The sequence below is a fragment of the Micromys minutus genome (assembly GCF_963924665.1).
Source record: "Micromys minutus genome assembly, chromosome: 12".
Taxonomy (NCBI): domain Eukaryota; kingdom Metazoa; phylum Chordata; class Mammalia; order Rodentia; family Muridae; genus Micromys; species Micromys minutus.
Genome location: NC_137981.1, coordinates 46,288,969 through 46,315,035, shown reverse-complemented (window position 1 = coordinate 46,315,035; position 26,067 = coordinate 46,288,969). Strand labels below are relative to the sequence as shown.

General features: G+C 46.7%; 1 protein-coding gene across 1 annotated transcript in view; it reads right to left on the bottom strand.

The window, feature by feature from the left end:
• LRCH1 (leucine rich repeats and calponin homology domain containing 1) overlaps positions 1–25,708 on the bottom strand; it is a 170,488-nt gene extending 144,780 nt beyond the window's left edge. Inside the window, exon 1 of the mRNA XM_080925909.1 lies at positions 25,382–25,708. Coding sequence (XP_080782035.1) covers positions 25,382–25,658 — 277 coding nt within the window. The 5' untranslated portion in view covers positions 25,659–25,708. The remainder of the gene's footprint in view (positions 1–25,381) is intronic.
• Positions 25,709–26,067: the final 359 nt, after the last annotated feature.

Here is a 26,067-nt window from a genome sequence, read left to right as displayed (position 1 = left end):
AATCCTACAGAGCTCACTTCGTGGAGCGGAGCTTCTGACCATCAAGCCCCATCAACTTGGACACTGCAAACTTCCCAAGGAAGAACGAAATACACATTTCCAAAACAAGATCGGTTTAGCCGACAATTATGTAGACATTTGCACTGCATGCTTGTGTTGGAAACCAAGGCTGACAGCCTCTCACGAGTGCATGTGAGTGCCAAGTGCTCATGTATGGGGGCTGGGGGAAGAACCAGCTTGATGTGGCTGCACAGCCTGAAAACCCAGCATGGAGGGAGGGAGGGGAGATCATAGGAAGATCTCAGAGTTTGACACCAGACCGGCTGTATGATGAAATTCTGTAGAAACGAAAAAAAAAAGCAAAGAAAGAGCTCAAGACAAAAACATACAGTAATAAGTCCAGTCCACAGTGTGTATATAGACAAAAATATACAATCATGAGTTCATCATGTATACACAGACCAAAGCATACAGTGTATCAATCCACTGTGTTTTATGTGTATAAACAAAAACATCCGTCCACCATGTGTGGGTGTAGGTGTACAGACAAAAACATTATCAATCTGCTATGCGTGAGTATACAAAAACATATAGAGTGTGTGTGTGTGTGTGTGTGTGTGTGTGTGTGTGTGTGTGTGTAAGAGAGAAGGCAGATATCTCCCTATATAACCCAAACTAACCTTGAACTCTCAATCCTCCTGCCTCAGCCTCAGTGAACTGACATCTTGCTCGTGCAGTTCTCAGATGGCCCACTTTTTCAGTGACAAGCATGAACACTGATGAGCTACAAACACAGACAGATAATAGCTGGCTGACCTCTGCTGTGGTCCGCACGTCCCCCGAACAGGTGCTGTAATCAGACACTGTGGGAGAGTGCATTAACAGCCCTCTGCTTGGCAGCATCAACCAGGCCACGGTTTCTAGAAAAACAGCCCTTCAGTGTATTTTGTGTCTACTCCAAGAACCACATATGGACTCTTGGAAACACAAGCCTCTCTGTGCTAACAGCACGCCCTCCATTATACCCCCACTACCTAAGAACCTCCAGAGAGAAACACCCCAACATTCCTCAACAGGATAGAACTTTTCAGCTCTGGGTTTTCTCTGCAGAGCTAGAGGCTAAAGGCTCTGGCCCTGCTGGTTAAAAGCATTAATGGAATTAAGAATTGCCTCTCTCCCCCATGGCAGGTGGGGGTCCCCAGAGAATGCTTCTCTGTCCTTTCTGGCACTCATGCCACGCCCCACACATCTAGCATGTCCAACCGAGCAACTGTCACTTCTGTACCAGCTTGAGGAGAGACAACAGGGCCACCTCGTTGGGAGGGATGAAAATGGACGGACAGCTCGGGTGCCGTCTTGTGTAAACAGGGTTCCTTTAGCTCACTGCAGAAATGGAGAGATGATATGTTAACAGCAGCTGGAGGATCTCATTAAGATTCGGAGGAAACTATGACAGGCAGGGCTGGTGATGTTCAGATGCAAACCGTCCGTTTCCTCTGATTGGCAGTCAGAAGTGTAGAGATCCTGGGGGGCGGGGGGCTTTTCCGGATGGGAAGGTTGATGTTCATTATACTTCATCCTTGCTGGGTCAGTTCCATGTGCATGTATCCAATAAGGACACACAAACCACCACCATTTTCTTCTTCTTTTTTTTTCCCTTTTATTGAAAATAGATTTCACACACACAATAAATGCTGATTAAATGTTATTAAATTAAATACTCCACTCCTCTCAATTTCTTGGCTCTTCTCCTCTCGTCCACATCAAACCCTTCTGTCTCTCGTTAGAAAACAAAAAGGCTTTGAAGGAATCATAACAAAATAAAATATGACAGAACAAATAACTAACCTGTCAGAACAGGACAAAACAAACAAATGGAAGAAAGAAAAAGAAACCCAACAAACAGATATAGCCAGGGAGACCCATTTGTTCCCGTTCATTCAAACACTCAGGCATCTCACAAGAAGACTTAGCTGGAAGCCATGATACCAAAGAACCAGGAGAGTAAAAGGGGAGGGGGGCATAAGTAAAATAAAAGTAAATTTAAAATGTAATAATTATAATAATAAAGAACCCTGACACGACCTTAACAGCGTTAGAAGACAAAGAGGCTCCAGTAATACCCACTAAGGTCATTTTCTGTAGACCATCTACTGCTGGGCATGCGGCTTACCCCTCTAAGTAAGTGGAACTTATTTCTCCAGTGAGACCCTCTTGGAAAAAGCTAAATTTTCATCTGTAGGCGGTCACCAACTATCTTTAAGGTGTTGCCCAGTGCTAATGAAGTATTGTTTGTGTGGCCAAAAGAAAGTCACCACAAGAAGCCATTAAAACACATAGTCTAGGGCTGGAGAGATGGCTTAGCAGTTAAGAGCACTGACTGCTCTTCCAGAGGTCCTGAGTTCAATTCCCAGCAACTACATGGTGGCTCACAACCATCTGTAATGGGATCTGATGCCCTCTTCTGGTGTGTCTAAAGACAGCTACAGTGTACTCATATAAATAAAAATAAATAAATCTTTTAAACACACACACAGTCTAGGCAAAGCTTTGAAGCTCGTACGGAAAGAGCATGAGAAGTCAGAATGAAGACTACCTCCCACCATTCCATCCGCTCCATTCCCACACATGCACTCTCGCACAGCTTTTAGATTTGTGGAGGTATGCTCTAGAGGAGCGCGCGCTTCAACCTGGAGAATCGTTCCTGTACTTAAACCTCACAAAATAAGCTCTCTCAGGCCCAGGTCTCTACCTAGACCACAAGAATGCAACAAGAACTATTTAAGCACACCTTTGTGGTTCTCCAAGCCACACTGTAGGCTACCATCATCAACATTGGGGTCCATAGCTGAGCTTAAACATCACACCTACAGAAAACGCCATGAGTTGGCGCAGCGGATAAAGACATCTGCCAAGACCACTTAAGTTAGGAGAGGTAATAGCTGGAACTCCCCCGTGAAGATCTTCAGTCCCTTCCTACAGATTGTAAGCAGCTCCATTACCATCACCACAGACCTGCAACATACTAATCAATATAGCTGCCATAAATCAGTCCAAGATGGCGTCCTGCTGTACCCAGAAGGAAAAGTGCTATATAACGCAGGTTCTAAGTGTAATTTCCAAACCCTACCCCATCTGTTAAGAGTAACTGTGAGGTAATGTCGGCACACACTTTTATTTCCATTTTATTTCCATCCCTCGGGAGACAGAGGCAGACGGAGCTCTGTGAGTTCAAGGCCAACCTGGTCTACAGAGTGAGCTGCGAGTCGCATGGAAGTGTTCGGATATCACAGAAGGAACCTGCTTTTGACTGGTGTCACTTCTTTCCTTCACTCACCCGTTTCACCTTTCGCCAAGGGCTAAGACACCCCGTGAGAGGTTGTGGGCCAAGTCCAAGCACAAACCTTATGGGAAAATTGCAGTAAGTCTCGGTGTAGTTCAAACGCAGTAAGTGCATCTGGTTGGGAGCATGGCAGCAGCTTCAGGGGCTCTGCATCTGTGTTTCAGGTGGTGTGGATCGGAGAGCACGAAAGACCTCCCTTCAAACTGCAAGGAGCTAGCTGGAAAGTCAGCACTCCAGGCAGGACGGGAGTGGCCTCTTCCAGGGCTAGCAGGCCAAGGGAACAGTGCTCTATCAGTTGAGAGCTATGTCCTCAGACTAGTGACAGAATCCGATGCATGTCCCCAGTAAAAGGTGATTAGGACTACTAGGGAGACCCCTCCTCTCTAAAATCAGCCCTTGTGTTTGAACAGGGTTTGAACATCAGAGTTCAAAGTATGGCTCTAAGTTGGGGGGCAGCGTTGATCAGAGGTTTACAAAGGCGTATGAATTGCCTCAAATCATTTATCCAGTGAGAATCCGACTTTGATGTAGGCTACCAAATACATTCCTCTCACAGCCAAGATAGCTTTAAACTCTAAGAACAGTCACACAAAGAAAAGCACACAAGCCAGTCAAAGAAAGACGTGGAGAATCGTAGAGAATCGAGCACTCAGTGTCTCCTCATCGGGAGAGCTTCCGCTTCATTCACAGGTCTAGAAAGCAGCGACGGAGCCAGTCCACTCTGTGGAACTCCAGGGTGCACCACAAACTCCTCTCCAGAGACTGAGGACAAAAGGCAACCTGTGGAAGTCCAACTTAGTGCCAAAGTCACAGGAGTCTCCCTGGCAGTCCAGTTAGTGTGCATAGCTACAGACAGCACTAACAACTGTTCTCTGCACACAGGCCTCCAGAGGAACTCCCTCTGTGGATGACGATGAAAACGGTACATGGCCAAAGCCCAGGAGTTGCCTGGTGCAGAACAGTCACGTAAACCTGCTGAGGTACCTATTCTAACCACCACCCAGTGTCACCGCCAAAATGTACCAGTAGTTCCACAGATGTGTCTTGATCACCTGGATTCCCATATATTGTAACATTATTTTTAGAACATCATATGAAAGGGGTATTTTTGTAGGTAAGGACCTTAGTGTGTGTGTGTGTGTGTGTGTGTCTGTGTGCATCTGTGTCTGTATGTGTGTGTGTATGTGTGCGTGTGTGTCTGTGTCTGTATGTGTGCGTGTGTGTGTCTGTGTGTGTGTGCATGTGTGTGTCTGTGTGTGTGCATGTGTGTGTGTCTGTGTGTGTCTGTGTGTGTCTGTGTGTGTGCATGTGTGTGTGTGTGCATGTGTGTGTCTGTGTGTGTGTGTGTATTTTGTCCACGTGTATATCAGTGCACCATGCTCATGTCTGGTACCCACAGACGCCAGAAGAGGGCATCAGATCTTCTGGAACTGGAATTACATGTGGTTGTGAGCCACAATGTATGTGCTGAGACCCAAATCTGGGTCTCTAGAAAAGCATCCAGTGTTCTTAACCACTCGGCCACCTCTCCAGGCCCGCTTAGGGCTTTTAATATTGTAAATTACCCTAATGGGGGAGCTCTAGTGTAGCCCTAGAAGCAAGAATCCACCAATGAAAAAGTAGGATGGCTTATCATTTATTTGCACTGTGAGGGGAAGAAAGGAGATAAGGTGTGAGGTGAACCACCGGGAAGAGACTAAGGGCAGGCTGCAAATCAGAACAGTAAAGTAGCTCCTTAAGCTTTGGTATTTCTCCACTATCGAAAAAGAATAAAGTAATTCCCTCTAAAAATAAGTAAAATGGGGAGATGCTTCAGTTGGTACGGTGCCTGCCACACAAGCATGAAAACCTGAGTTCAGATCAGCATACATTCAATAAAGCTGGATGTGGTCACATACTCACATAACCCTAGAGCTAAAGACAGGCAGATGCCAGGACCTCCCCAGCTTAGCCAGTCTGGTCAACCTGTGAGCTCCCAGTCCAGTGAGAGACCACTGTATGAAGACGAAGTGGAGAATGATCAACGTAGACACTCAACTCTATCACATACACACATGCACCTGAACACACATGTGTATACACATAAAGCCATGCATGCTCTCTCTCAGATAGATAGACAGACAGACAGACAGACAGACAGATGGCTAGACAGACAGACAGACAGACAGACAAGAGCCTGTGGATGCTATGGGTGTACACATCTTTGTTTCTGAGTGGTAGACAGACAGACAGACAGACAGACAGACAGACAGACAAGAGCCTGTGGATGCTATGGGTGTACACATCTTTGTTTCTGAGTGGTAGACAGACAGACAGACAGACAGACAGACAGACAGCCTATGGCTGCTATGGGTATTCACTTACCTGTCACACATCTTTGTTTCTGAGTGCTCTTTTAAAAATTCAACACACTATGGATTGTACTATTTCCTACTAGAACATGCCATCTAGGTTCCTGTTCCCAACATCCCCAAGTATAACTAACTGGAAAACATCAGCAGTACCTAGCCCTGTGCCAGCCCCTAAGAGACCAAGGAATGAGATACAGTCTCTCCCACACTGGTGGGGCATCCCATGACCTCTGGTTTGATTTGGATGCCTCTACTTATCAGCCCTGTGACCTGGAGATGATTTAAACACAGCATTTGGAGACCTGAGAACCTTTCAGCACCAGACCAAGGATAAGTATGTGAGATGCCAGGCCTAGCCCTCCATCCCTTGCCTCAGAAAGTCTCCCCCTCAGGAAGCTGCAAAGAGCCAGCGGAGTAGTCAAACTGGACTTGAATCTGTTTCTCCACTTGGTAGCTATGGGATGCTGGTCCTTGCTCTCTGAATCGAGAAGAATTACGGAGTCGATGTATACTTGCCTCTTAAGATTGTTCGGTGAACTAAATGAGAAAAAAAAGACATGAAGGGGAGAGTGTGTTATCTGACTCAGATAAAACATTATTATAGTGATAATGATAATGGTTAATTGTATTAAGAAGATACTTGAAGTGAAAGGACACAGGACATGTTAGGATCAGCTGAGTCACCAAATCTACCCACTAGAGCACATAGATGGATGTGAGGAGGTGACAGGTGGGGCTTGGGGTGGCAGCAGCTAATAATTTAAGATGATTTACAGGGATGGAAAAGGCTTCGGGATTTTATGTTTCTGTTCTCTTTTCCCTGGTAAGTATAGTAGGGGCAGAAAGGGTATAGTCAACTGTACAGTGAGCTGGGAATATATGAAGACACTCACAAGAAAGGCAGCCAGAGCCACAGAGGCCTTTGGGGAAGGCCTCAAGGGAGACCCAAGTAGGATAAACAGAGTGGCCTCAGATTACAGAGCCCCTAGAGATGGCTGTCAAGCAGCTGAGCCTGGGTGGGCCAGCAGGAGAGAGCCAGGGAGGAGTCTGACAGGCAGGGTGTGAGATCACAGCTGTGCCTTGGGAAGTTGGAAAGGGCCAGACCACACTTCCCAACACTTCAATGTCCCTAGAAAAAGAGCAGCTCACAATGACAGTGTGTGGAGAGAAAGGTGGTTCAAATTTCAGAATCGGACAACTAGGGTGCAAACTCTGACTGCCGAGCCCTACTTCGGTGTTATCCTGACTATCTGCTTGGCACCTATAAGCTCTGGCTGTAATAAAGATCTCTGTTGTATAGACTGAGGGGGGCAGTTACTCGATAGCATGGGCATTCACAAAAGGTGTAGGGCCAGGTTCTTCCACCTTGAACTCAGCGAACAGCAACCCAGTGGTCCCCGCTTGCCCGGTTCAAAGCCAGTTTCCGTCATTGGATGCTTTTAAGGGCCGTCTATGAACGCAAATATGTCATGCACAGTGCTGATGAGCCACTTTAAGAAAATGGAAACAGAACGGCCACCCTCGCAAAGGTAGGCACCAGTTCCATTTGCTGGCGAACTCCAGCTGTTCTATGTTAAAACAGCTGGGAATCAGCAGCGGACAGAGGCCTGCGAACTCACAGGAATGAGCGCACGCTTAGGTAGGTTTTAGTCTACCTAAGGAAGACGTGATCTCCATACAGTAAAACGCACCCATTTAAATATGGAGTGCTGACAAATGTATTCACCTGTGTATTCGCTGTTCCAATCAATACAAGCATTCTCTTAGTGGGCATGGGGGGGGGGGGGCATGCCTGTAATCCTAACATGTGGCAGGCTGACACCGGAGGTTCACAAGTTCAAGGCCAGTGTGGAATACGACTACTTGCTATGACTGCTCAGCTCTTTGTCTGTTTTGTCCCTATGTCTGCCTTGTCACCAATATCTAAAACATGTCTACATGACTACATACTCTTTCCATGTGTCTGATATCTCGTGGTTTTTAAATTAGTGCTATATTTTGTTAGTCAAAATTAGTAACAAATGCCAAACATCTTATCAAAAGGAGCCCTTGGCATGGAAGTTAAAAGGAAAGCCAGCCAGGTATTGTCAGTCCCTTCAAAGGACAGCAGTCCTGACAGCTGGCAAAGATGACCCGGGTGCACTTGGCCACATCTGGACCTGATTTTACAAAACTGGAAGGTATTAGGTCTCAAAGAAACCAGGGTTAGTCTCACTCAGCACTGATAGCTCCTCCTAGCACCTCTCACCCTGCCCCAACCCTAAACTCCCCAGCCCAGAGACTGGGCTTCTCTTCCTCTCCTCAGATCCCTGCAACCTCAGCCATTTTGGCTACCAGTCCTTTGGTAACTTGGTCTCCTGGTTCGCTCCTGGCCTCTTGGCTGTTGCTTCCTCTCTCTTCCCTCTCGCCATCCCACCTCAGATGCCTCTGCCTACTCTCCCCTTCATATCCGAAATAAGCCTTCTCTTCCACCATACTTAGGAACAGTTATGGCCTCAATTTTCATTCGGCTAGCATGTGTGAAAAGACACTTTCTTTTGTCCATTCCAAACTATGCTTAGAAGAGTGTCACTGTCACACAGGCAAGATGACTCAGCAGCTAAGGACATTTGTTGAGCTTCACACCCATTCCCTCAACCCCTTGTCCCAGATCCTTGTCTCAGACCTACAGCGTAGAAGGACAGAACTGACTCCTGCAGGTTGTCCTCTGACCTCTACACCCTACCACTGTGGGCAAGCCCATACGTGTACATGAAATCAAATGAGTGAAAAAATTTAAACGATGGTATCTCCCCCCCACCATGTCCTATGTGCATGACTAACTACAAAACTTAGATGTATTAAGAAGGGGTTTGATGCTAACTAGACTGGAGCAAACGGGATATTGCCAACCATGTAGTCAACCTGAACTCATGAGCATCCCCTGAGGTCCTTCTGATGATGTGGCCAGCTGGTCTCTCAGAAAGTGCAAGACTGACTGAGCAAAAGTGGAAGTCTGTCATGCAGAGGTGCTGGAGCTTGTCCAAGTCAGTCTATCACGTAGTGGTAAAGGGTTACAAACAGGGCTAGGGAGATGGCTCAGTCAGTAAAATGCTTGTCCTGACTTCAATCCCCAGTACCCACATAAAAATGCCACACATGCCGACATGTGTCCTGGCACTAGGAGGTAAAGATGGGTGGATGCTAGGGCTCACTGTCCAGTCAGCAAGCTTCAAGCCAACCCTGTCTCGAAGTTAGTAGAATGGACAGAGGCTGGTAACGCCTGAGGTTGTCCTCTGGCTTCCACACAGTTGTCCATACACAAACACACTTGCATGCACGTGTGTACACACACAGACACTGTCCACCCAAAGAGAAAAGGGATCTCAGATCCAGAGTCACCACAGAATATAGAGACCTATAAAGCCACTTTGGAAAGCCCAGGGCTGCCTAAATGAACACTGGCTGGTTTACACTGTCCTTGTCACTAGCCCTCCTCCAGGACAGGCTGTAAGGACTCCCACAAAGACTTGGAACTCCCCCTGTGTGAGAGAAGCTATCCAGTCTTCAGTAACATACCAATTCAAGAAAGCAGTCAGTAAGTCTTCACAGCTGCCAGAGTTTCATAAAACAGATCACATTTCAACACATTCTCTCATAAATGTGTAGCATAAATCTGTGACTGGGTAAGGCAGTGGGGGAAGGGGTCCTTCATCTTGTACTCTTGCTGAAGCCATTTCGGATTTAACTAGAATTTGGTCTCGCTGACGGAGAATCCCATGAAAAGTAGCCAACTCCAATCTAGGACCTGAAGTCAAGATGCTCCAGCTAACAGTTTCTTAGCTTCTGTTAAACGTTAAACGGCTTGCTTTTGAGAAGTCCCCTGCAGCTGCTGAATGAGAAAACAGAGGGTGTGTTTTGCCTTTAAAAGCCCCTTGGTCTAAATGTGGGGGAGGGTACCTGAGTTCACTCCCTGGAATAAAGACTTTCAATTGGCTGCCATCTCCAATAAGCTCCTGGTAATGAGACCTGTGGAAGTATGCCACAGTGACCAGAAAGCATTATCTGAACCACAGCTAAAACAGAAATTAATGTGGATATATCCAGGCTTTCTAAACACACACATCTACTTTAAGCTGCATACTGAGTTTACCATCCACTCCACTGAAGGAACTATGCAGAGAGAGAGAGAGAGAGAGAGAGAGAGAGAGAGAGAGAGAGATGCCTTCCTTTAAATTAGATTCAAATTGCAAACCAACAAAATGCCAGGGTTTTGCAGTGCTGGGAATCAACCCCCATGGGCTCATGCATGTTAACTCACTTACAAAGTTTTCTGCTGTCTTTGGAGCAGTACTGTGGACTGAATCACATATACCAAGAAATAACAATGAGCTATGTCTTCAACCCGTTTTATTACTTCCTATTTTGAAACAGGGTCTTCCTAACTAGCCCATGTTGGCTTTGAACCAAGCCTATGGCAAAGGCTAGCCATGAATTAGCAATCCCTGTGTCTCAACCTCCCTAATGGCTGAGACTGAAGGTTTGCTTTACCAGGCCTGGCTCCACACTCAAAAAGATTTTAAATGGAACCAAGCAATGCACTAAATAAGACACACATTTTAATAAATCGATAATTCTTGTTATCTAAAATGACAGCTTTCAGCCAGGCTGTGGTGGCCCATGCCTCCAATCCTAACAGGCAGGTAGATCTCTGTCTCAAAAAACCATGAAGAAAAAAAGGAAGGAAGGAAGGAAGGAAGGAAGGAAGGCAGGCAGGCAGGCAGGCAGGCGGGCAGGAAGGCAACTTTCAGAAAACAGACACTTATCTCTTATAATGTTCTGGGTTCTCAACTTCTTGGTCTCTGACCAAAATGATACTTGTTCATTTCTCATTAGAGGGATTAAAGTCTAGTCAGATGCAATGAAAGGATCAAAAAAAGTTACAGGTTACATAGTTTACTAGGAAACATTTATGTCCAAGCAAATAAATGTCTATCTATATTTTTATTCTTCCCTCCTTTATTAAATGGTGATTTCAAGTCATTACAGTCGGAAGTTTTTTAATACATATTTTTTTAAACTTCCATTAGAATTTTTACTTCCCTTAGAATTTGTTTCTTACAAAAGGAGGTGACAGCACCCAGGGAAGGTTCTGGCTGAATTCTTCACGGGTTGTGCTCGGTCACTCTGTACACCACTTCAGATTGGGATAGGAAGTCACGCGCGTTAAAAATCACAGTCCGAGATGCATCTCTACTTCCCAAAGGCTCATCTGTCACAGGGCCCTAGGTTTGAGTCTCCCAAGCACTGCCTCCCTCCCTCCCTCCCATCCATTACTCCAGTGATGCCAAGGCAGAGGGTGTTCTGCAGCTTCTTGGAGAGCTGAACTCTAAGTGGTTACCGCCTTTTCTTGCTCAGAGTGTACTTGGACCACCTGAGCTCCCTTCTCAGAAACAAAGATGTTGGGTGACCTGGGAACCAAGAGGGAGCCACGCCAAGTGTCCTGGAACCGCAGTGATACTGCTTAACACAAAGTACCCCCTTGCCTTACCAAAATCGTGGGGGGAGGGGGGTAAGACATCTTGGAGGGGGGAATTAAGTGTCAACAAAGACAAAACAGAAGAGACACGTTTGAGGTCAGCCAAGTACTCCTGGACTCTACAATCCTCGCCCCAACTTCACATCCCCAGACCAAAGAGCTGAACGCAGCACCCTACCCCTCCATATACTGTATGGCTCAGGGATGCAGCCCCAGTGTGCACCAAACAATGAGCAAAGGCTCGTTCTTACCATCTCTGCTACCCAAACTCATCCCCCTTTAGTGGACAAAGACCACTGTCAAGCTGAGACTGGACAGAAAAACAACAACAACAACACAAAAGCCCTTAAAACATGGTTCTGACTGCCCCAGACCAGCAGTGTAACCCAAGAAAGTCATCTCGCCTGCATATGGAATGATGTCACCTACTTCCACCTTCCCCAATCTGTCAGGAGAACGGAATCATCGCCCCCACACACTGCCAGCTCACCCACCCAACCTCTGGGGATACTCAGAGTAGTTTGTTAATGTCCCAATATTTCTAGGAAGCAAATCTTTCCCTGTTTTATATGAGTATCTTCCCCGCAGATGCCTCAACATGGCAAATCCTGGGCCTGCTGTTGATCTACACAACACATGCAAACAATCACTGACTCTTCACAAGAGCCCAGAGGATCACCATGCTCCTTTTACACTGGGGAAACCGAGGCACAGGAAACGATGTGCTATGTTGGAGATGAATGAAGTATTAGCAGTGTGAGCTCTCTGGCACTGTGACAATGACAGGCTGGCCCTTTCCAAATCCTGAATGATGAAAACTGGGACATTTGTGTTCCATAAGGACACCCTAAGGCAAATCTGTTGAGCGCTAGTGTGTGCTCTTGTGAATCTACAGAGGACCCAAGGAGAAAGGGGCTTTTTGGTTTTTTCTTTTGCTTTCTTTTTGGTTGTTGTTGTTGTTTGGTTTGGTTTTTTGTTTTTTGTTTTTTCAAGACAGGGTTTTTCTGTGTAGCTTGGCTGGAACTCTTTGTAGACCAGGCTGACCTTGAACTCAGAGATCAGCCTGCTTCTGCCCCCTGAGTGCCGGGATTGAGGGTGTGCGCGGCATTTTTGCTTTTAACAAATTTACAAATGGCTCCACTAAAGACACTGAATAACTTCCCCCCAGCTCTGAAATTTATAATTTGTAAGATATCAAGTAGGAGAAAGAAGGAAGCAGGCACAGTAGCACCTGCCTGAAATCCTAACATTTAGAGTACAGTAAGTTCAAAGACACTCTGTCCCAGTTAGTGAGACCTGAATTATGAAACAATACATAAATCGGGAAATATATAAATCCAGGACTTCTGCCTGGCAGGCTCTCTCTTGAGTGCCAAGGCACCCCTTGTGGCAGTCTTAGCTTAGTCTCTCCACACTAGTGTGGAGAGACACCCAGCTTAGGCCCACTGACCAAGGAGCCTAGGATGGGGTGGAGACAGAGACCCTCTAGCACATACTGGTATGGCTAGAAAAAGAATGACTCTTCCAGAGGCAAACAAAAACAAAAACAAAAAAAAAAAAAAAAAAAAAAAAACCTGCTTCACAGGTTAATGGCCATGTCACAGAACTCAGGGTATCCCTTCAAACTGTGGCTGTGTGTCTCAAGAGAAATAATGAGCCAGTAAGACAAATGTCACCCAAACATGGGGACCAGAGTTCAAGCCTCAGAACCACAGAAAAAGCCAGGTATCAATCTGCAGTCCCAGGGTTGAGAAGGTGGAGACAGGAGGAAAGCTGGGGTCTGCTTGCAGTCTGGCCTAAATCAGTGACCCCCAGGACAGAAAGAGACCAGGCCTTTAAAGATGATGGTGAACAGGTCCTGAGGAAGCACACTCAAGGTTGGCATCTGTCCTGCACACAGGCATGCATGTGCACACATCCACTCACCCACACACACAAGAAAAAAGAAGAATTAAGCCTGAACATAAAGGTTGGCATCTGCTAGGATTTAATGGGTCTTCCTGGGTTGGCAAGGGATCTAAAAATCATTGTCTTCACGGGAAACCTGGAAGAGCAAATCCAAAATTACCAAGGTTGCTACAAAAAGAACTTTGAAGCCTACAGTTTGAGAACCAGGGCTGCCCAACAAGGCTGTTAAGTGCTTGGAATCCAGTTCACAAGGGGCCTGTGCAAGTCCCCCAAACCACAGGCAGTAAAATCCTGAACTAACATGCTTAATCCATAACTACTGACGGTCTTACGTCATTCGCTCCAGCTTTGGACCAGATGTCATGAAAGGTTTCTGGGCATTTTCTGATCGTGGTGGGGCCTGCCACAAGGTTGGTCTAGCGGGAGCATGATCCGAGACCTTTACGGGGAGACAGAAACCTCCTCTCCATCTAGTGTGGCCTCCTGACTCTGCAGCAACTGCTTTTCAACACGGGACAGTGAGAGGGGACCTTGGCTCAGGCACCCACCATTCCAGTTATGTGACCGTGGCCAAATGACAGATTCCTGTGGGACTCGCTGTCCTCAACATTAATGACAAAGAATTATGAAGGAACAGTTTCTAGGCTTCTACCTTCCCTCTTTTCAGAAGACACCAGGAAGGTGTGGCCAGGCTGACTAAGCCCCACCCATGCTCAAAGCAAACAGTACACAAAGAACACACTCGGAAGCAGTATCTGGGGTCACTGAGCTGGACTGCCACCATCCCAACTCTACTAGGTATTATTAGGCCCATTTCCCAGGTAAAGAAAGAGGTGGTGAGGATTCATCTGGCCAAGAAGACGAGGTTTTTAAGCTTTTAGTTTTGGACTGGACTCTTAGAAACTGAAGAGAATCAGTTTTAACCACTGAGCTATCCTGATGACAGCCCCTCTAGTTAAAGGCTTAAAGGTCTTTCACCAGCAGTTGTTAATGAGAACACTTAAACCGTGTTAAGTACTTTCAGAGACATTACTTCTGTCACCTTCACCAGTCTATGAAGTGGATAAAACGGCATCTCTATATAAATATATTTCCAAAATGAACATAAAAATCCACTTCTCCATATATATAACAGGTACCCAAAAATGGTGATTAGGGCTTGGGGGTGGAATCCAGTGGTAAACTGCCTACTGTGCAAACATAAGGACCTGAGTTCTAGTCCTGGGCATCCAAGCAAGAGCTGAGAAACACAGCTTGTCCGTTTTGCTCGAACTGGGGGAGGCGGATCACTGAAGCTTGCTGGAACCACCGCAGGCTACACATTCAGTGAGGGTCAAAAACAAGCTAGGGTGTGATGCTTTTATTTACAAGTTCTTTATAGTAAAAAGTTTTAGGGCTGAAGAGAGAGGGCACAGCAGTTAAGAACACATTGTTTTTACAGTGGACCAGAGGTTTGACTCCCAGTACCCCCACGGCAGCTCACAACAACCATCTGTAATTCCAGCCCCAATGAACCTAAAGCTGACGCCCTCTTCTAACCAGACCCTCGCATGCTGCACAGACACACGTGGGAACAACACACTCATAGACATAAAATTTAAAAATCTAAACAAGACATCTTTAAACTTAAAAAAAATAAGATTTTAACGAATTTTTTAAAAATTAAGATTGAAGATACCCTGAGGCATGCACGTGCACACACACTGGCACGCTCACACACACACACACACACACACACACACACACACACACACACCACAAACTGACTAGTTCTTGCTCACTTCCTTTATTATATATTCACTATACAATGCAATGAGAAACATCACATTATCATGGATGTACACCATGGGCGTTTTCTTATTCAAGCCCCTATTAGCCCCTGCTGGTCCCTACCCGTTACCATGGCCCCTCCTCCTTCTCAAACAAGCCCCCCTCTGTTTTCAAGTTTTCTTTTAAAAAGTCTAGATTCTGGATATGAGAGGAAAACAAACAATATTATCTTTTGAGCCTGATTTATTCTGCTGACCATGACCTCCAGTTCCATCCATTTTCCTGCAAACGGCATCTTGCTCTTCCTGGCAGCTGGATATGACACCATTATGTTTACCTGTCCCGTTTTATTGATGGACATCTAAGCTGACTATACCTTGGCTATCACAAATAGCACTGCAGCAAACATAGGCGTGCGAAGGTCTCTGCTACACACAGATGTGAACTCCCTAAAGTATAAGTCGGGAGTGGTACAGCTGTATCCATGCTAGTCCCATTTCATGGGATTTTTTTCAGGGATTGCTATAAAATTACCTTTATATAGTTCACGTGAATATGGCTATGTCTGCACGTACATATATGTACCACGTACATGCAGAAGCCTGCAGAGGTCATAAAAGACGTTGGATAACTTAAAACTGAAATTACAGACGTTAGTGAACTAGCACGGAATGCTGGGAACAGACCCGGGTCCTCTGCAAGAGCAGTAAGTAATCTTAACCACTGAGCCACCCCTCCAGCCTCCTTGTATTTTGAGGACCCTCCACAATGATCTCCATAATGGCTATGCTAATTTACATTCCCACCAATACTGTATGAATAATGATTTCCCCAAAGCTAGATAAGCAGCATTCACTAAAGGGGGTCTCATTTTATATATAGCTTGGGCTGGCCTGAAACATGCAATGTAGCCCAAGCTAGCCTCAAACTCCTGCCGCAGCCTCTTGAGTGCTCAACTTAAAGGCATGTGTCACCCACCACACCAGATTTCATTCGCCAGTTTTTTTAATCCACTATTTGATTTGACGGAATTTTTGTCCGCCTCCTCCAGAATTCCTTCTAAGTCATTTGACTTACAGACGTTATTTAGAGCTGGCTGGGAAAATGAAAGCAGATCAAGGAACAGTGACAAGTATGGGACAGCCTCACGGTAAAACCAAGATAACAGGTCAAAGTACAGAGTCTCAGGGCAAGAGAGAGAAGTTAGGTAAGGAAGGGAGCTTACTGAACTAATCTGGTGCTAGACCTGTAAGGCATGCATAACGCATATGCGCGCGCGCACACACACACACACACACACACACACACACACACACACACACACACACACACACTATCAGGAAAGTCCCGGTCTAGCCACTCTCGTGAGCCAGTCAAGGAGGAAGAAACTTCAACCTGGGGAGAGCAGAGCACTTCCTCTTTTTCTAAGATAGAAACAGTCCTAGGTCCCCGGTGGGTCATTGAAAACATAGCTAAGTACTCAACTCCGTATACAGAATGCTTCTTCCTGTCTATGCATGCCTATGCTAAAGTGTCATTTCCGAATGAGCTGGGACATAAAAAACAGTGACTATTAGGGGTTAGGGAGATAAATCCACAGTTAAGAGAACTTGCTACTGTTACAGAGGACCTGAGTTTAGTTCCCAGCTCCTCAGGCTCTTAATCTTTGTAACATCTTCACCTCTTTGCACTCACATACACTTACCCACACACAAACACACAAAAACATTAAAAATATGAATGATTATTTGAAAATAAGTGACTAAAATACTGTGATAGATGTGGTCTTTTCTGGGATGTATATGCACATCTGTGTGCTTGCACATGTAGCAGCCAAAGGATAATCTGAGGCACTACCCTATGCCAACCCCCCAACTCACCCTCTTTACAAACCGGTCTCTCTATGGCCTGGAACTCACCAAGCAGGCTAGCGCATCTGGTGAGAGACCCTCGGGGATCCAACTGTCTCTGCCTCTCCAGAGTTGGCATTAAGAACACCATTCTACCCAGGTTTTTTCAAACACAGTAATATCTAGAAATCAGACAACAGAACTATCTTCCGAGCCTCATCTCTTTAGGCAATGCCTGCCTCCAACACTCGCGCGCGCACACACACACACACACACACACACACACACACACACACACACGTAGTATCCTACCATACTGTACTCGCCATTCTAGTGCTGATATAAGGTGACACAATGCCCATACAACAGGACAAAGAGAGACAGCCACACTACGACCTAAGGGGTGTCTGGTCCACATAGCAAGTTCAAGGCTAAACAGAAAGTTCGAGGCTGGCCCAAGCTACGTAAGAAGACAAGGGAGGGAGGGAGGAAGGAAGGAGAGAGAGAAAGAGAAGGGGGTGAAAGGGAGGGGGACAGGAGGGAGGAAAAATTTTTCTGCTATGAAAATCAACATTGGTGTTCTGATTGGGTTTTTTTTTTGTTTTGTTTTGTTTTGTTTTGTTTTTGTCTTTGCATGCACCCAGGTTTATAGCTTCCTTGTTTAGGCAGCAGAGGAGGCTCCAGCTGAGGCAAACTGAATACACAGACCTCTAATCAAAAATACATTTCCCAGTTCAGTAGACAAGGACACTTGCTCTTGCACAGCACCCAGATTCATAACACAGAATCCATGTGATACCTCACAGCCATCTCTAACTATAGTTCTAGGGCACCCAACCCCTTTTATCTGACTTCCATGGGCAACAGACAAACACATGGTACACATGCTTATGTTCAGGCAAAAAAAAAAAAGCTAATATGCATAAAAATATTCTGTAAGTTAAAGCACACTTTCTTTCTCTTCAATCTAGTTTTCACGCTGTCACCTTTCTTCTGTGCGTGGAGGCAAGCTCACTTTCTGTTCAGTTGCTCTGTGGTTTCCAAATGCATAGTTTCGTACAGCGGTGTACGGAAAAAGGCCCCTGGACTCTCAAAATAAAAGGAAGAACAACACAAGTGTGCTGCATGCCTCAGTCTACTCCGACAGATGGAGCTTTCCTAAAGTCAGTCTAAGCTGGAATTCTTTTCTTTTCTTTCTTTCTTTCTTTCTTTCTTTCTTGTAGTGTTTTTGTTTGTTTTCATTTTCTTAACAATTCTCATTGTTTATAATAATAATAATAATTTTTAAAATGTATCATAGCAAAGTTCTGTCACTAAAAGAAACACTGCTGCTGGGAAGATGGCACAGTCAATAAAGTGGCTGTCATGCATGAAGACCTGAGTTCAAGCCCCAATTCCTACCTAAAAGCCTGGAGCGATAAGGTAGGGGTGAGAGTCACAAACAGGCAGACGCTGCAGCTCACTGGCCAGTGGGTGAGCTCAGTGAGAGACCCTGTCTCAAAGGGGGAAGAGCTACAGAAAAACACAGCCGCAGCATCCTTGGGTCTCTACATGTATACACATACTCAAATATGAATGCATGCACTCACATTCGTACACCACACACACACACACACACACACACGTATGCGCACACACAAATAAACAGGCAGCTTTCATGCAGCACAACAGTAGCAACTGAGAGAAGCTAGGCTTCCCATGAGCTGTGCTATCTTGCTAAATAAAGTACTCAAGCTACGGAAATACAGTTAGGTTGTACAACTTACAGACTTGAATGCTTGTTGCTTTGTGTTCTGGCCTCATTCTAGAACCCAGGCTGGCCCTGATCTCCTGATAACAGGTGTGTAAGACCAGTTGGCTATTAAACTTTTATATCTGTTATAACTTTATGGCTTCACCGCCGCCGCATGTAACACCAACCCACTGTGATCCTGACTAACATGATCAGGGAGGGCTCGTGAACTGTGAATTGCCTAACCAGGGCTAATCTCTCTCTAAAACTAAATACATTTTTCCAAAGGGCTAAGTCAAAAGTGTAAACAGCGCAAGCGTTGTATCTTGACTGAAGGACTCTGTCTTAGTTAGGGTTTTCTGCTGTGAAGAGACACCATGACCAAGACGACTCTTAAAAAGGCAAACATTTCACTGGGGCTGGCTTAGAGTTCAGAGGTCCAGTCCATTATCATCATGGCAGGAAGCATGGTAACATCCAGGCAGACCCTATGCTGGAAAAGGAGCTTAGAGTTCTACATCTTGATCCACAGGCAGAAGAAGGGGACTGTGTTTCCTTCCATACTGGGCAGAGCTTGAGGAATATTTTGAATTTTCAAAGGCCCACCTCCACAGTGACACAATTCTTTTAACAAAGCCACACCCCCTTCAGTAAGGCCACACCTCCTAATAGTGCCACTCCCTATGGCCAAGCTTCAAACATGTGAATCTATGGGGATTATTCGTATTTAAACCACTATATACTCATAACCATTTTTACCATGTACTTCACAGAATTTTGACAGAAGGACATTAGAGGGGGTGGGAGGGTAACAATGAGAGAGGAACGTGAAGTAACCACTGTTCAGCCTATTCAAGGATTTTATATTGACTCTCAATAGATCCGGGAAACAGGACAGTGGGATACAAAAGCACACTTGAAAGGGGACAATTTGGGTATAATAAATTTAATAAAGTGAGGTTTAATAAAGCCAAAATGAAGATGAATACAATGGCAGAGAAGCCTCAGCAAGAAAAGACATAAGTCTGAAAGATGTCTATTCAGCCTTTAAATCAATCCTGACTGCACAGTGGGGTAGCAAAGATTGCCTTACTTCAGCAACTCGGTGGGGGCTGGAGGGGATTCTTTGTCAGCACTTAAAATAACAACTGTCCAAAGTTTGCCCTAACAGGAACTAGCAAAAATCAATACAGTGTTACCAGTACTCACAAAATCTCCAACAGATTCAGCTCAAAGACAAAGATCAACAGCTTTGGGCTATTCTTTGGTGAGGAGCTGGATTCCTGTTCTATCCTTACATGTCACTGTTTTGGAGATTGGCTTTTCAATAGAGCAGTCTAACATGATGCAAGCTGGTAGGCACCTCTGGGCCACACCATGGCACAGGCAGGAGCACAGCTGGATGTGATTCAGATCCCTGTACTGAACCACAGTGCTTTAACAGCTTTAAGAGCAGATGCCCTCTGTATCTTGACAAGGAAGAAATTAATCAGCAGCAGAAGAAAATATGAATAGGGAGGGAAAGAGTGTAGCTAGGGTGGCCTGAATGGGTGAGTACCTCCCTACGCACATTGAACAAACAAGTTAGGATGACTACATGAGCACAGCAGTGTATTTAACAGGGGTAAGTTAACGGTGGCTACAGAGCCAACTGGTCAACCTTAATTAAATTCAGGGATCACACACAAAAAGTCATGGAATAGAAGGGGAGCTTACCGGGAAGAAAGGGTTCAGGCAGAGAGGCAGAGCAAAAGATAAAGCAATGAGGTAAACATGATCTAAATACATTATATTCATGTGTAAAATTACCTAAAAAATATTAAAAATAAATAATTTTTAAGTGACTAAATATGTCATTAATAACCAACAGATCAACTGAATAGCATAAAAACAATTTTAACCAGGAAATAACTAGGTATTTCCATAAAAGAACACAATTATTTTTTTGTTGTTTTGTTTTTGGAGATAGGATTTTTCTCTGTAGCCCTGGCTTTCTTGGAACTCTCACTATAGAAAAGGCTGGCCTTGAACTCATAACAGAAGCAGAGCCTCCATGTTCCAAGTGCTGGGATTAAAGACATCACCACTGACCAGAGTTGTAAATGGAAGAATACAAGTTTTAAGAAAACACATATGACAGGGCCTGGTAGCATATGTGTTTGATCCCAGAACTCAGAAGGGAAAGCAGAGCCAGGCAGATCTGAGTTCAAACTCAGCCTCGTCTACAGAATGAGTTCCAGAACATCCAGGGCTATACAGAGGAAACCCTGGAGGGGGGCTGCGGGGAAAGAAGGGGGTGTCAGGGGGATGGAGTGGAGAATATGGATTCAAATGCTTCACTATAATTCAACTGAAAAAAAATCTTCATGGCCAAAATTATAGCACAGAGCATTATCAAAACCAGACTTCATTACCAAGCTCTGTATGGATTCTAATGGCTAAAACATGCTCATATCCAAGGACTCTGCAGCTATAAGGGGAGTGGGGGGTTGAAGAAGTCGGTCCGCTGCAGATAACCCTGCCCCCGGGTCTTGAATCTTCACAGACACTGAAGAAAGGTAGGATTAGGCAGCCAGGATGACAGTCTCACTCACTGACAAATCCCAAAGTCCTCAAACAACAGATCATAAAAGCTCTGGGTTCTGTCATCCCAGTAAAGTAGGAGTGAGATGAGAGGGGTTCTGTCACCTGCTGTAAGGTAGGAGTGTCGTGAGAGGATGTGACCAGAGGACAGGCTGAAATACCGTCTCTTGTTTTAATGACAGGTTCTCCCTCCCCATCCTGGATTCATCTTTCCAACTAGAAAATGCTTCGTGGTCATGTCTACCCACATCCAACCCTGCAAGCCCTGACAGGCACCCTCCCTCTGCTGCAGGATGCCTCTGAAGGCTACCTACTCACAGTGCCTGGTGCTACCTGGACACTCACTTGGGTCCAGTGGCTTCCTGAATCCTCTACTTCGCTTTTCGTGTCTTACATTTTTGCAGCTTCACTTCCTGGAGCATGCCCCGGGGTGGGGGAGGGAGGAGGGAAGGGCTGGAGACGACGGCACAACGGTAGAGCACTTGCATGTTCAAGCCCTGGACCTTTCCACCAAGTCTCACACAAGCTCACAGTTCTGTAGCGCCTTGTAATCAGCCCAAGGCCTCTTTTAACTTTCACTTTGGAGACAACCTCTTACTAAGATGCCGGACTGGCTCTGAACCCACTTTGTAGTTCCAGCAGGCCTTGAAACCGTGATCCGCCTCTCTCCATCCCAAGTAGCTGGGCTCACAGGCCAGGTGCATCGGGTCCAGCCTCAGTGAGTATCTACGCCACATGGTTAAAGAAGCTCTCCATTCCATTAGACTCGGTAAGACACTGATAATGACAGACTCCATCACTTGGTCACAAGACCGACCTTTTTTTTTTCCAGGCCTGCTCTCATGCAGCTCAGGCTGATCTCAAACTCACCACGTATAGACGGATGACCCTAAACTCCTAGCCTTCCTGTATCTCAAAAGTGCTGGGATCACAGGCCCAAGTAATCTCCAAAGTCCTGTGTATGGAATCTTTTCTCCTAGAGCTTCACACAGGCAGCCGTTCTCCAATCTCTTTTCTTTTGAACCCTCTTTATTCAGCCACACAAACACCCCTTTGAACTCCTCCATCTGAACTGATGCTATGTACTAAATAAACGCTGGAGGGGATGGGGGTGCTTCACTGACATGCCTTTGTACATTTCTTCTCACCAGACCCAATGTGGTGCTTCCGTTTATACTTGTGATGGTCATTATGTGTTGTTCTTGTGAGCAACCTCAAGTCCATGAGAACCGGCCCCTGTGTTTGGGAAACAAAGATACTACATGTATCCAAAAAGCCCTCTTACTCATCTTGCAAGATAAACTGTTTTGTTTTATTTTGTTTTACTGTTTTATTTTTGCTTAATTGTGTTTTGCTTTGTCTCTTTCCCATCCCTTCCTCAAGCCAGAGTGGGAACTTTGTAGGTGAAGGGATGAAGGTCTGTGGAATGAACCTTCCAAAAGCTTCCCAAGTTCTACTCCTCTCCAGGGTTGCCCTCTGCCCAACAGGCTTCGGTCAGAACATACACTCGAGAGAAGCCTTCGGGATTCAGGTCACTGGTCCAAGTCTCAGTAGGGGTATGATTCTGAGCATGTAACCTGGTTTCTCTCTACCTGGAAATGATGTTCCAACTGTGCTCTTGATACAGAGTACTTTGACAGTTAGCCAAGTAGGTACCCAGCCCACATCAGTTCTAATCCCTGTGCCACTGTCCCCAGCTTCTTTCCAATAGGCCTACTTACAGCCTGCCTTGCCATGGCCCAGGACATCCTGTTTTGATTGAAATTCAGGGAAATGACAGCCTAAAAGTGAAATTAAGAAGGCCTTTGTTTTGGTTTTGGTTTTGGTTTTTTTTTGTCCGAGTGAAGTGCTAGCATTCAAGCGACTATCCTGTACTGAGCAGCTCAGGGCCTCTCAATCTCTGACTTTACATCTCTGTGAAGTTGGGCTGTGTGGCCCAAGCATGTTGTTGTCTGTAGAGGTGGCTGCTGGCAAAGCTATATTTTACAAGACACAATGACACATAATTTAATAGAGAGAAAAGGTTCCCCACTACCCAGGAAACTTATGAAAAGGTCTTAAGGGTCTTCCTATTCTTTCCTTTACTTGCCTGAGCCCAGGAGAAACCACTATCTGTATGGGATTTATTATTACAAAGGTTCATCAACTCCCTGAACTCCTCATGTGTAGGAAATGTCAACACCACCCACTGAATGTCTTTACTCTGCTTTGTTGCTTTCACAAGCAAAGAATAATGCTCAATTTAATCCACTCTGGGGCATGGGGGAGTGTGTAGGCATGAGGAATGAATCAAAGCAGCCTTAGCCTGTAACCCAGGCTGGCCTGGAATTCACTACTAAGTCCAGGCTGGCCTCCAACCACTGGGCTCACAGGCATCACCCCTATGTCCAGCCTAAGCATTTCTGGAGAGAGGAAAATTCACATGTGTGACTCAGGCCAAAGCAAGCAGTCCTTAACACATGTGAATATTAAAAATTTTACATAAAACTGACTCTTTGGCTACCGTGTTTTGTTTTGTTCCCCACCGCCCCCCCCTTCGTAGCATTGCCTTAAGCACCCACAAACATAACTGACATCCATTTGCTTCTGCTCCCCCAAATAATACTCTTTTAAGGTGAAGAATTAACATGAGGCCTCTTACTTTTGACTAGTCAAAGACCTTAGAAGCATTAAATATATGTAACACTCCTATAAATATATGTAAACACTCCTAACACGGGAATATCTACAAAACTCATTGCACACAGAGAGAACAGGAAGGGAGGGTCCTTTACACCCAGTGACCATTCTCGGAGGTAGTAACTGGAAGATGGACACCTCCCCTCCACTACTTTTAAAGCAATGGTATTCCCCAAGAATGCCAGCACAGCACACATGCCGACTTTACCCGACCTGAAGTGTTGGGACAACTCTGAGCCTGCTACTGAACGGCACAAACATGTTAGCCTTGGTCACTCTGGCTCCGCTTTCTGCAATGCACAGTCATCCTAACTATGGCAGAAGGGAAGGAAAATGCAGGGTGACCTTTTTAGGTTAACGACTCAGGCGACTCTCAGAATAACTTCTACTTGAGAAGCTGTAACTATGAGGTCCTATCAAGAGCCTCTCCAGCTGTTGAAAACTTGAGTTCTGGAATTTCCCCTCTGCTTACCCATTCCTGACAATCCTTAAATCCCAAATATCACCGTTTAATGACCCCAGAGGAGTGCTTTCGGCCTCCAATGAATTCGGAACTCCATCTAAATTTTCAATTGGCCTCCTGACAAATGTTTATGGAATCAACTAGAAACCTAGCCTCGGAAAACCACAGCTGGCTCCCCTGCCCCGCCCCCTAGTCTTCCTTTATAAAGAGGCTGAAGGACCCTGATCTGAAACGTCAAGCAATTCAGAACCCTAAGAGACCTGATGCACGTCGGAAGAGGCAATGGCAGTCATAAGGTCTAGGCAGTAGCTCAAAACTGGGGCCCCCACTGCCCCAGGAAACGCTAGGTGCTCTCTGGGGTACAAACCGTCCCGCAAAGAGCGGAACCGGATGGTCGGAAACGAAGTCAGATCTGCACGGATTCCCAAGGCCCCAACCCTCTTCCACCACCCTCCTTCCTGTTTATGGATCCACTCCCACAACTCGGACTACTAAAGGGAGAGCAGACATCTCCGAAATATGTCAACACATGACACAACTTGAAGAAGCCGGCTGCTCTTTGGCGCGGGTTACAACTTGCCGGGCTCACACTGGGAAACAGGCTCACTTTAATTACTTTTCCTTTACTACGCCACGCTTCCCCTCCAGGGCCCCCAGCAAAGGCCGGGTTAGTGAGAACCGGGGAGCCCCCGGTGGAGGGAACCAAAATGCGTGGGCGGAGAGCCAGACACCAGCCTCTGCTCGCACAGGCGCAGAACCAAGGCTGGCACCGCCTCTCCGGCTGCAGCAAGCCACGGTCGCGCGGCGCGGTGGCCGGGGCCGCGACACTACGCGGAGAGGACAGGGGCTGGCCGAGGGCCCGCCACCTTTGTCTGGGCTTCCCCACCCACCGGGGACGCAGAAGGCTTCCTTGTAGAGGTCCGTGACCCGGCTCATGTTCCGGACTCGCTCTCGGTCGCCGGAGATCCCCCACTTCCCGCGCGCCAGGCACGGCTCCTGGGCGCATCCCTGCGCTCCTGCAACACGGTCGCAGGTCGGCGGGCCAGACGGGCCACCGTGCCCGCTACAACCACCGCGCGCGTTCAAGAACCCGCTCCTGCCGAGCCAGTCTAGCAACACACTCGGGCCCGGCGGGAAGGCGCGACAGCCCCGCACACGCGTGGCCAGTCCCGGCCCTGTCTCACCTGCCTGAACCGTGTCTGAGAGGTCGTGTCCCGGGGCCGCAGTCCTGGGGAACTCCTTCAGCTTCCTGGCGCTCAGGTTCAAGCCCCCAGAGTTGGCCGCCTCCTCCAGCGCGCGCTCCAAACCACGGTTCAAGGGCAGGTTGAAGCCCGCGCCGCCCGTGCCTCCGTGGTGCTGGTGGTGCTGGTGGTGCTGGTGGTGCTGGTGGAGATGCGGGTGCAGGGCGGTTACCGAGAGGGCTGGCGCGAAAGCTTGGGGTTCGCTTCCCGGCGTCGCCATCTTCTCCCGGTTCCCCCCCCCCGCCCCGCCCCGCCGCTATTGCGCGGGGGGTCACAGGTTACCCCGGCGGGCCCCGAGGCTCCGCAGCGCTCCCTCGAAAGCCGTGGGACTGCAGGAGGGACGGCGGGTGGCGCAGGGCTGGATCGGCAGCTCGCTGGCTCAGCGACGTCTCCAGCCCGGGAAGCCAAGGGCTGCGGCGGCGGCGCGCCCGCGTCTGCTCGTGCCCGCGCCCCCGCCCGCCGCTCCTCCTCCGCAGCTCCTCGGCGCTCCACCCCTGAAGCTGTCTGGAACTGGATGCGCATTCTGGGTGACTTTCACTTTGGCCCCGACCCCTTGGGGTTTACACATTTGTGGGTCAGGTTATTTTGTCGATTTAGTTTTGTCTTTTGTTGAGTTAGTTTGTTTGTTT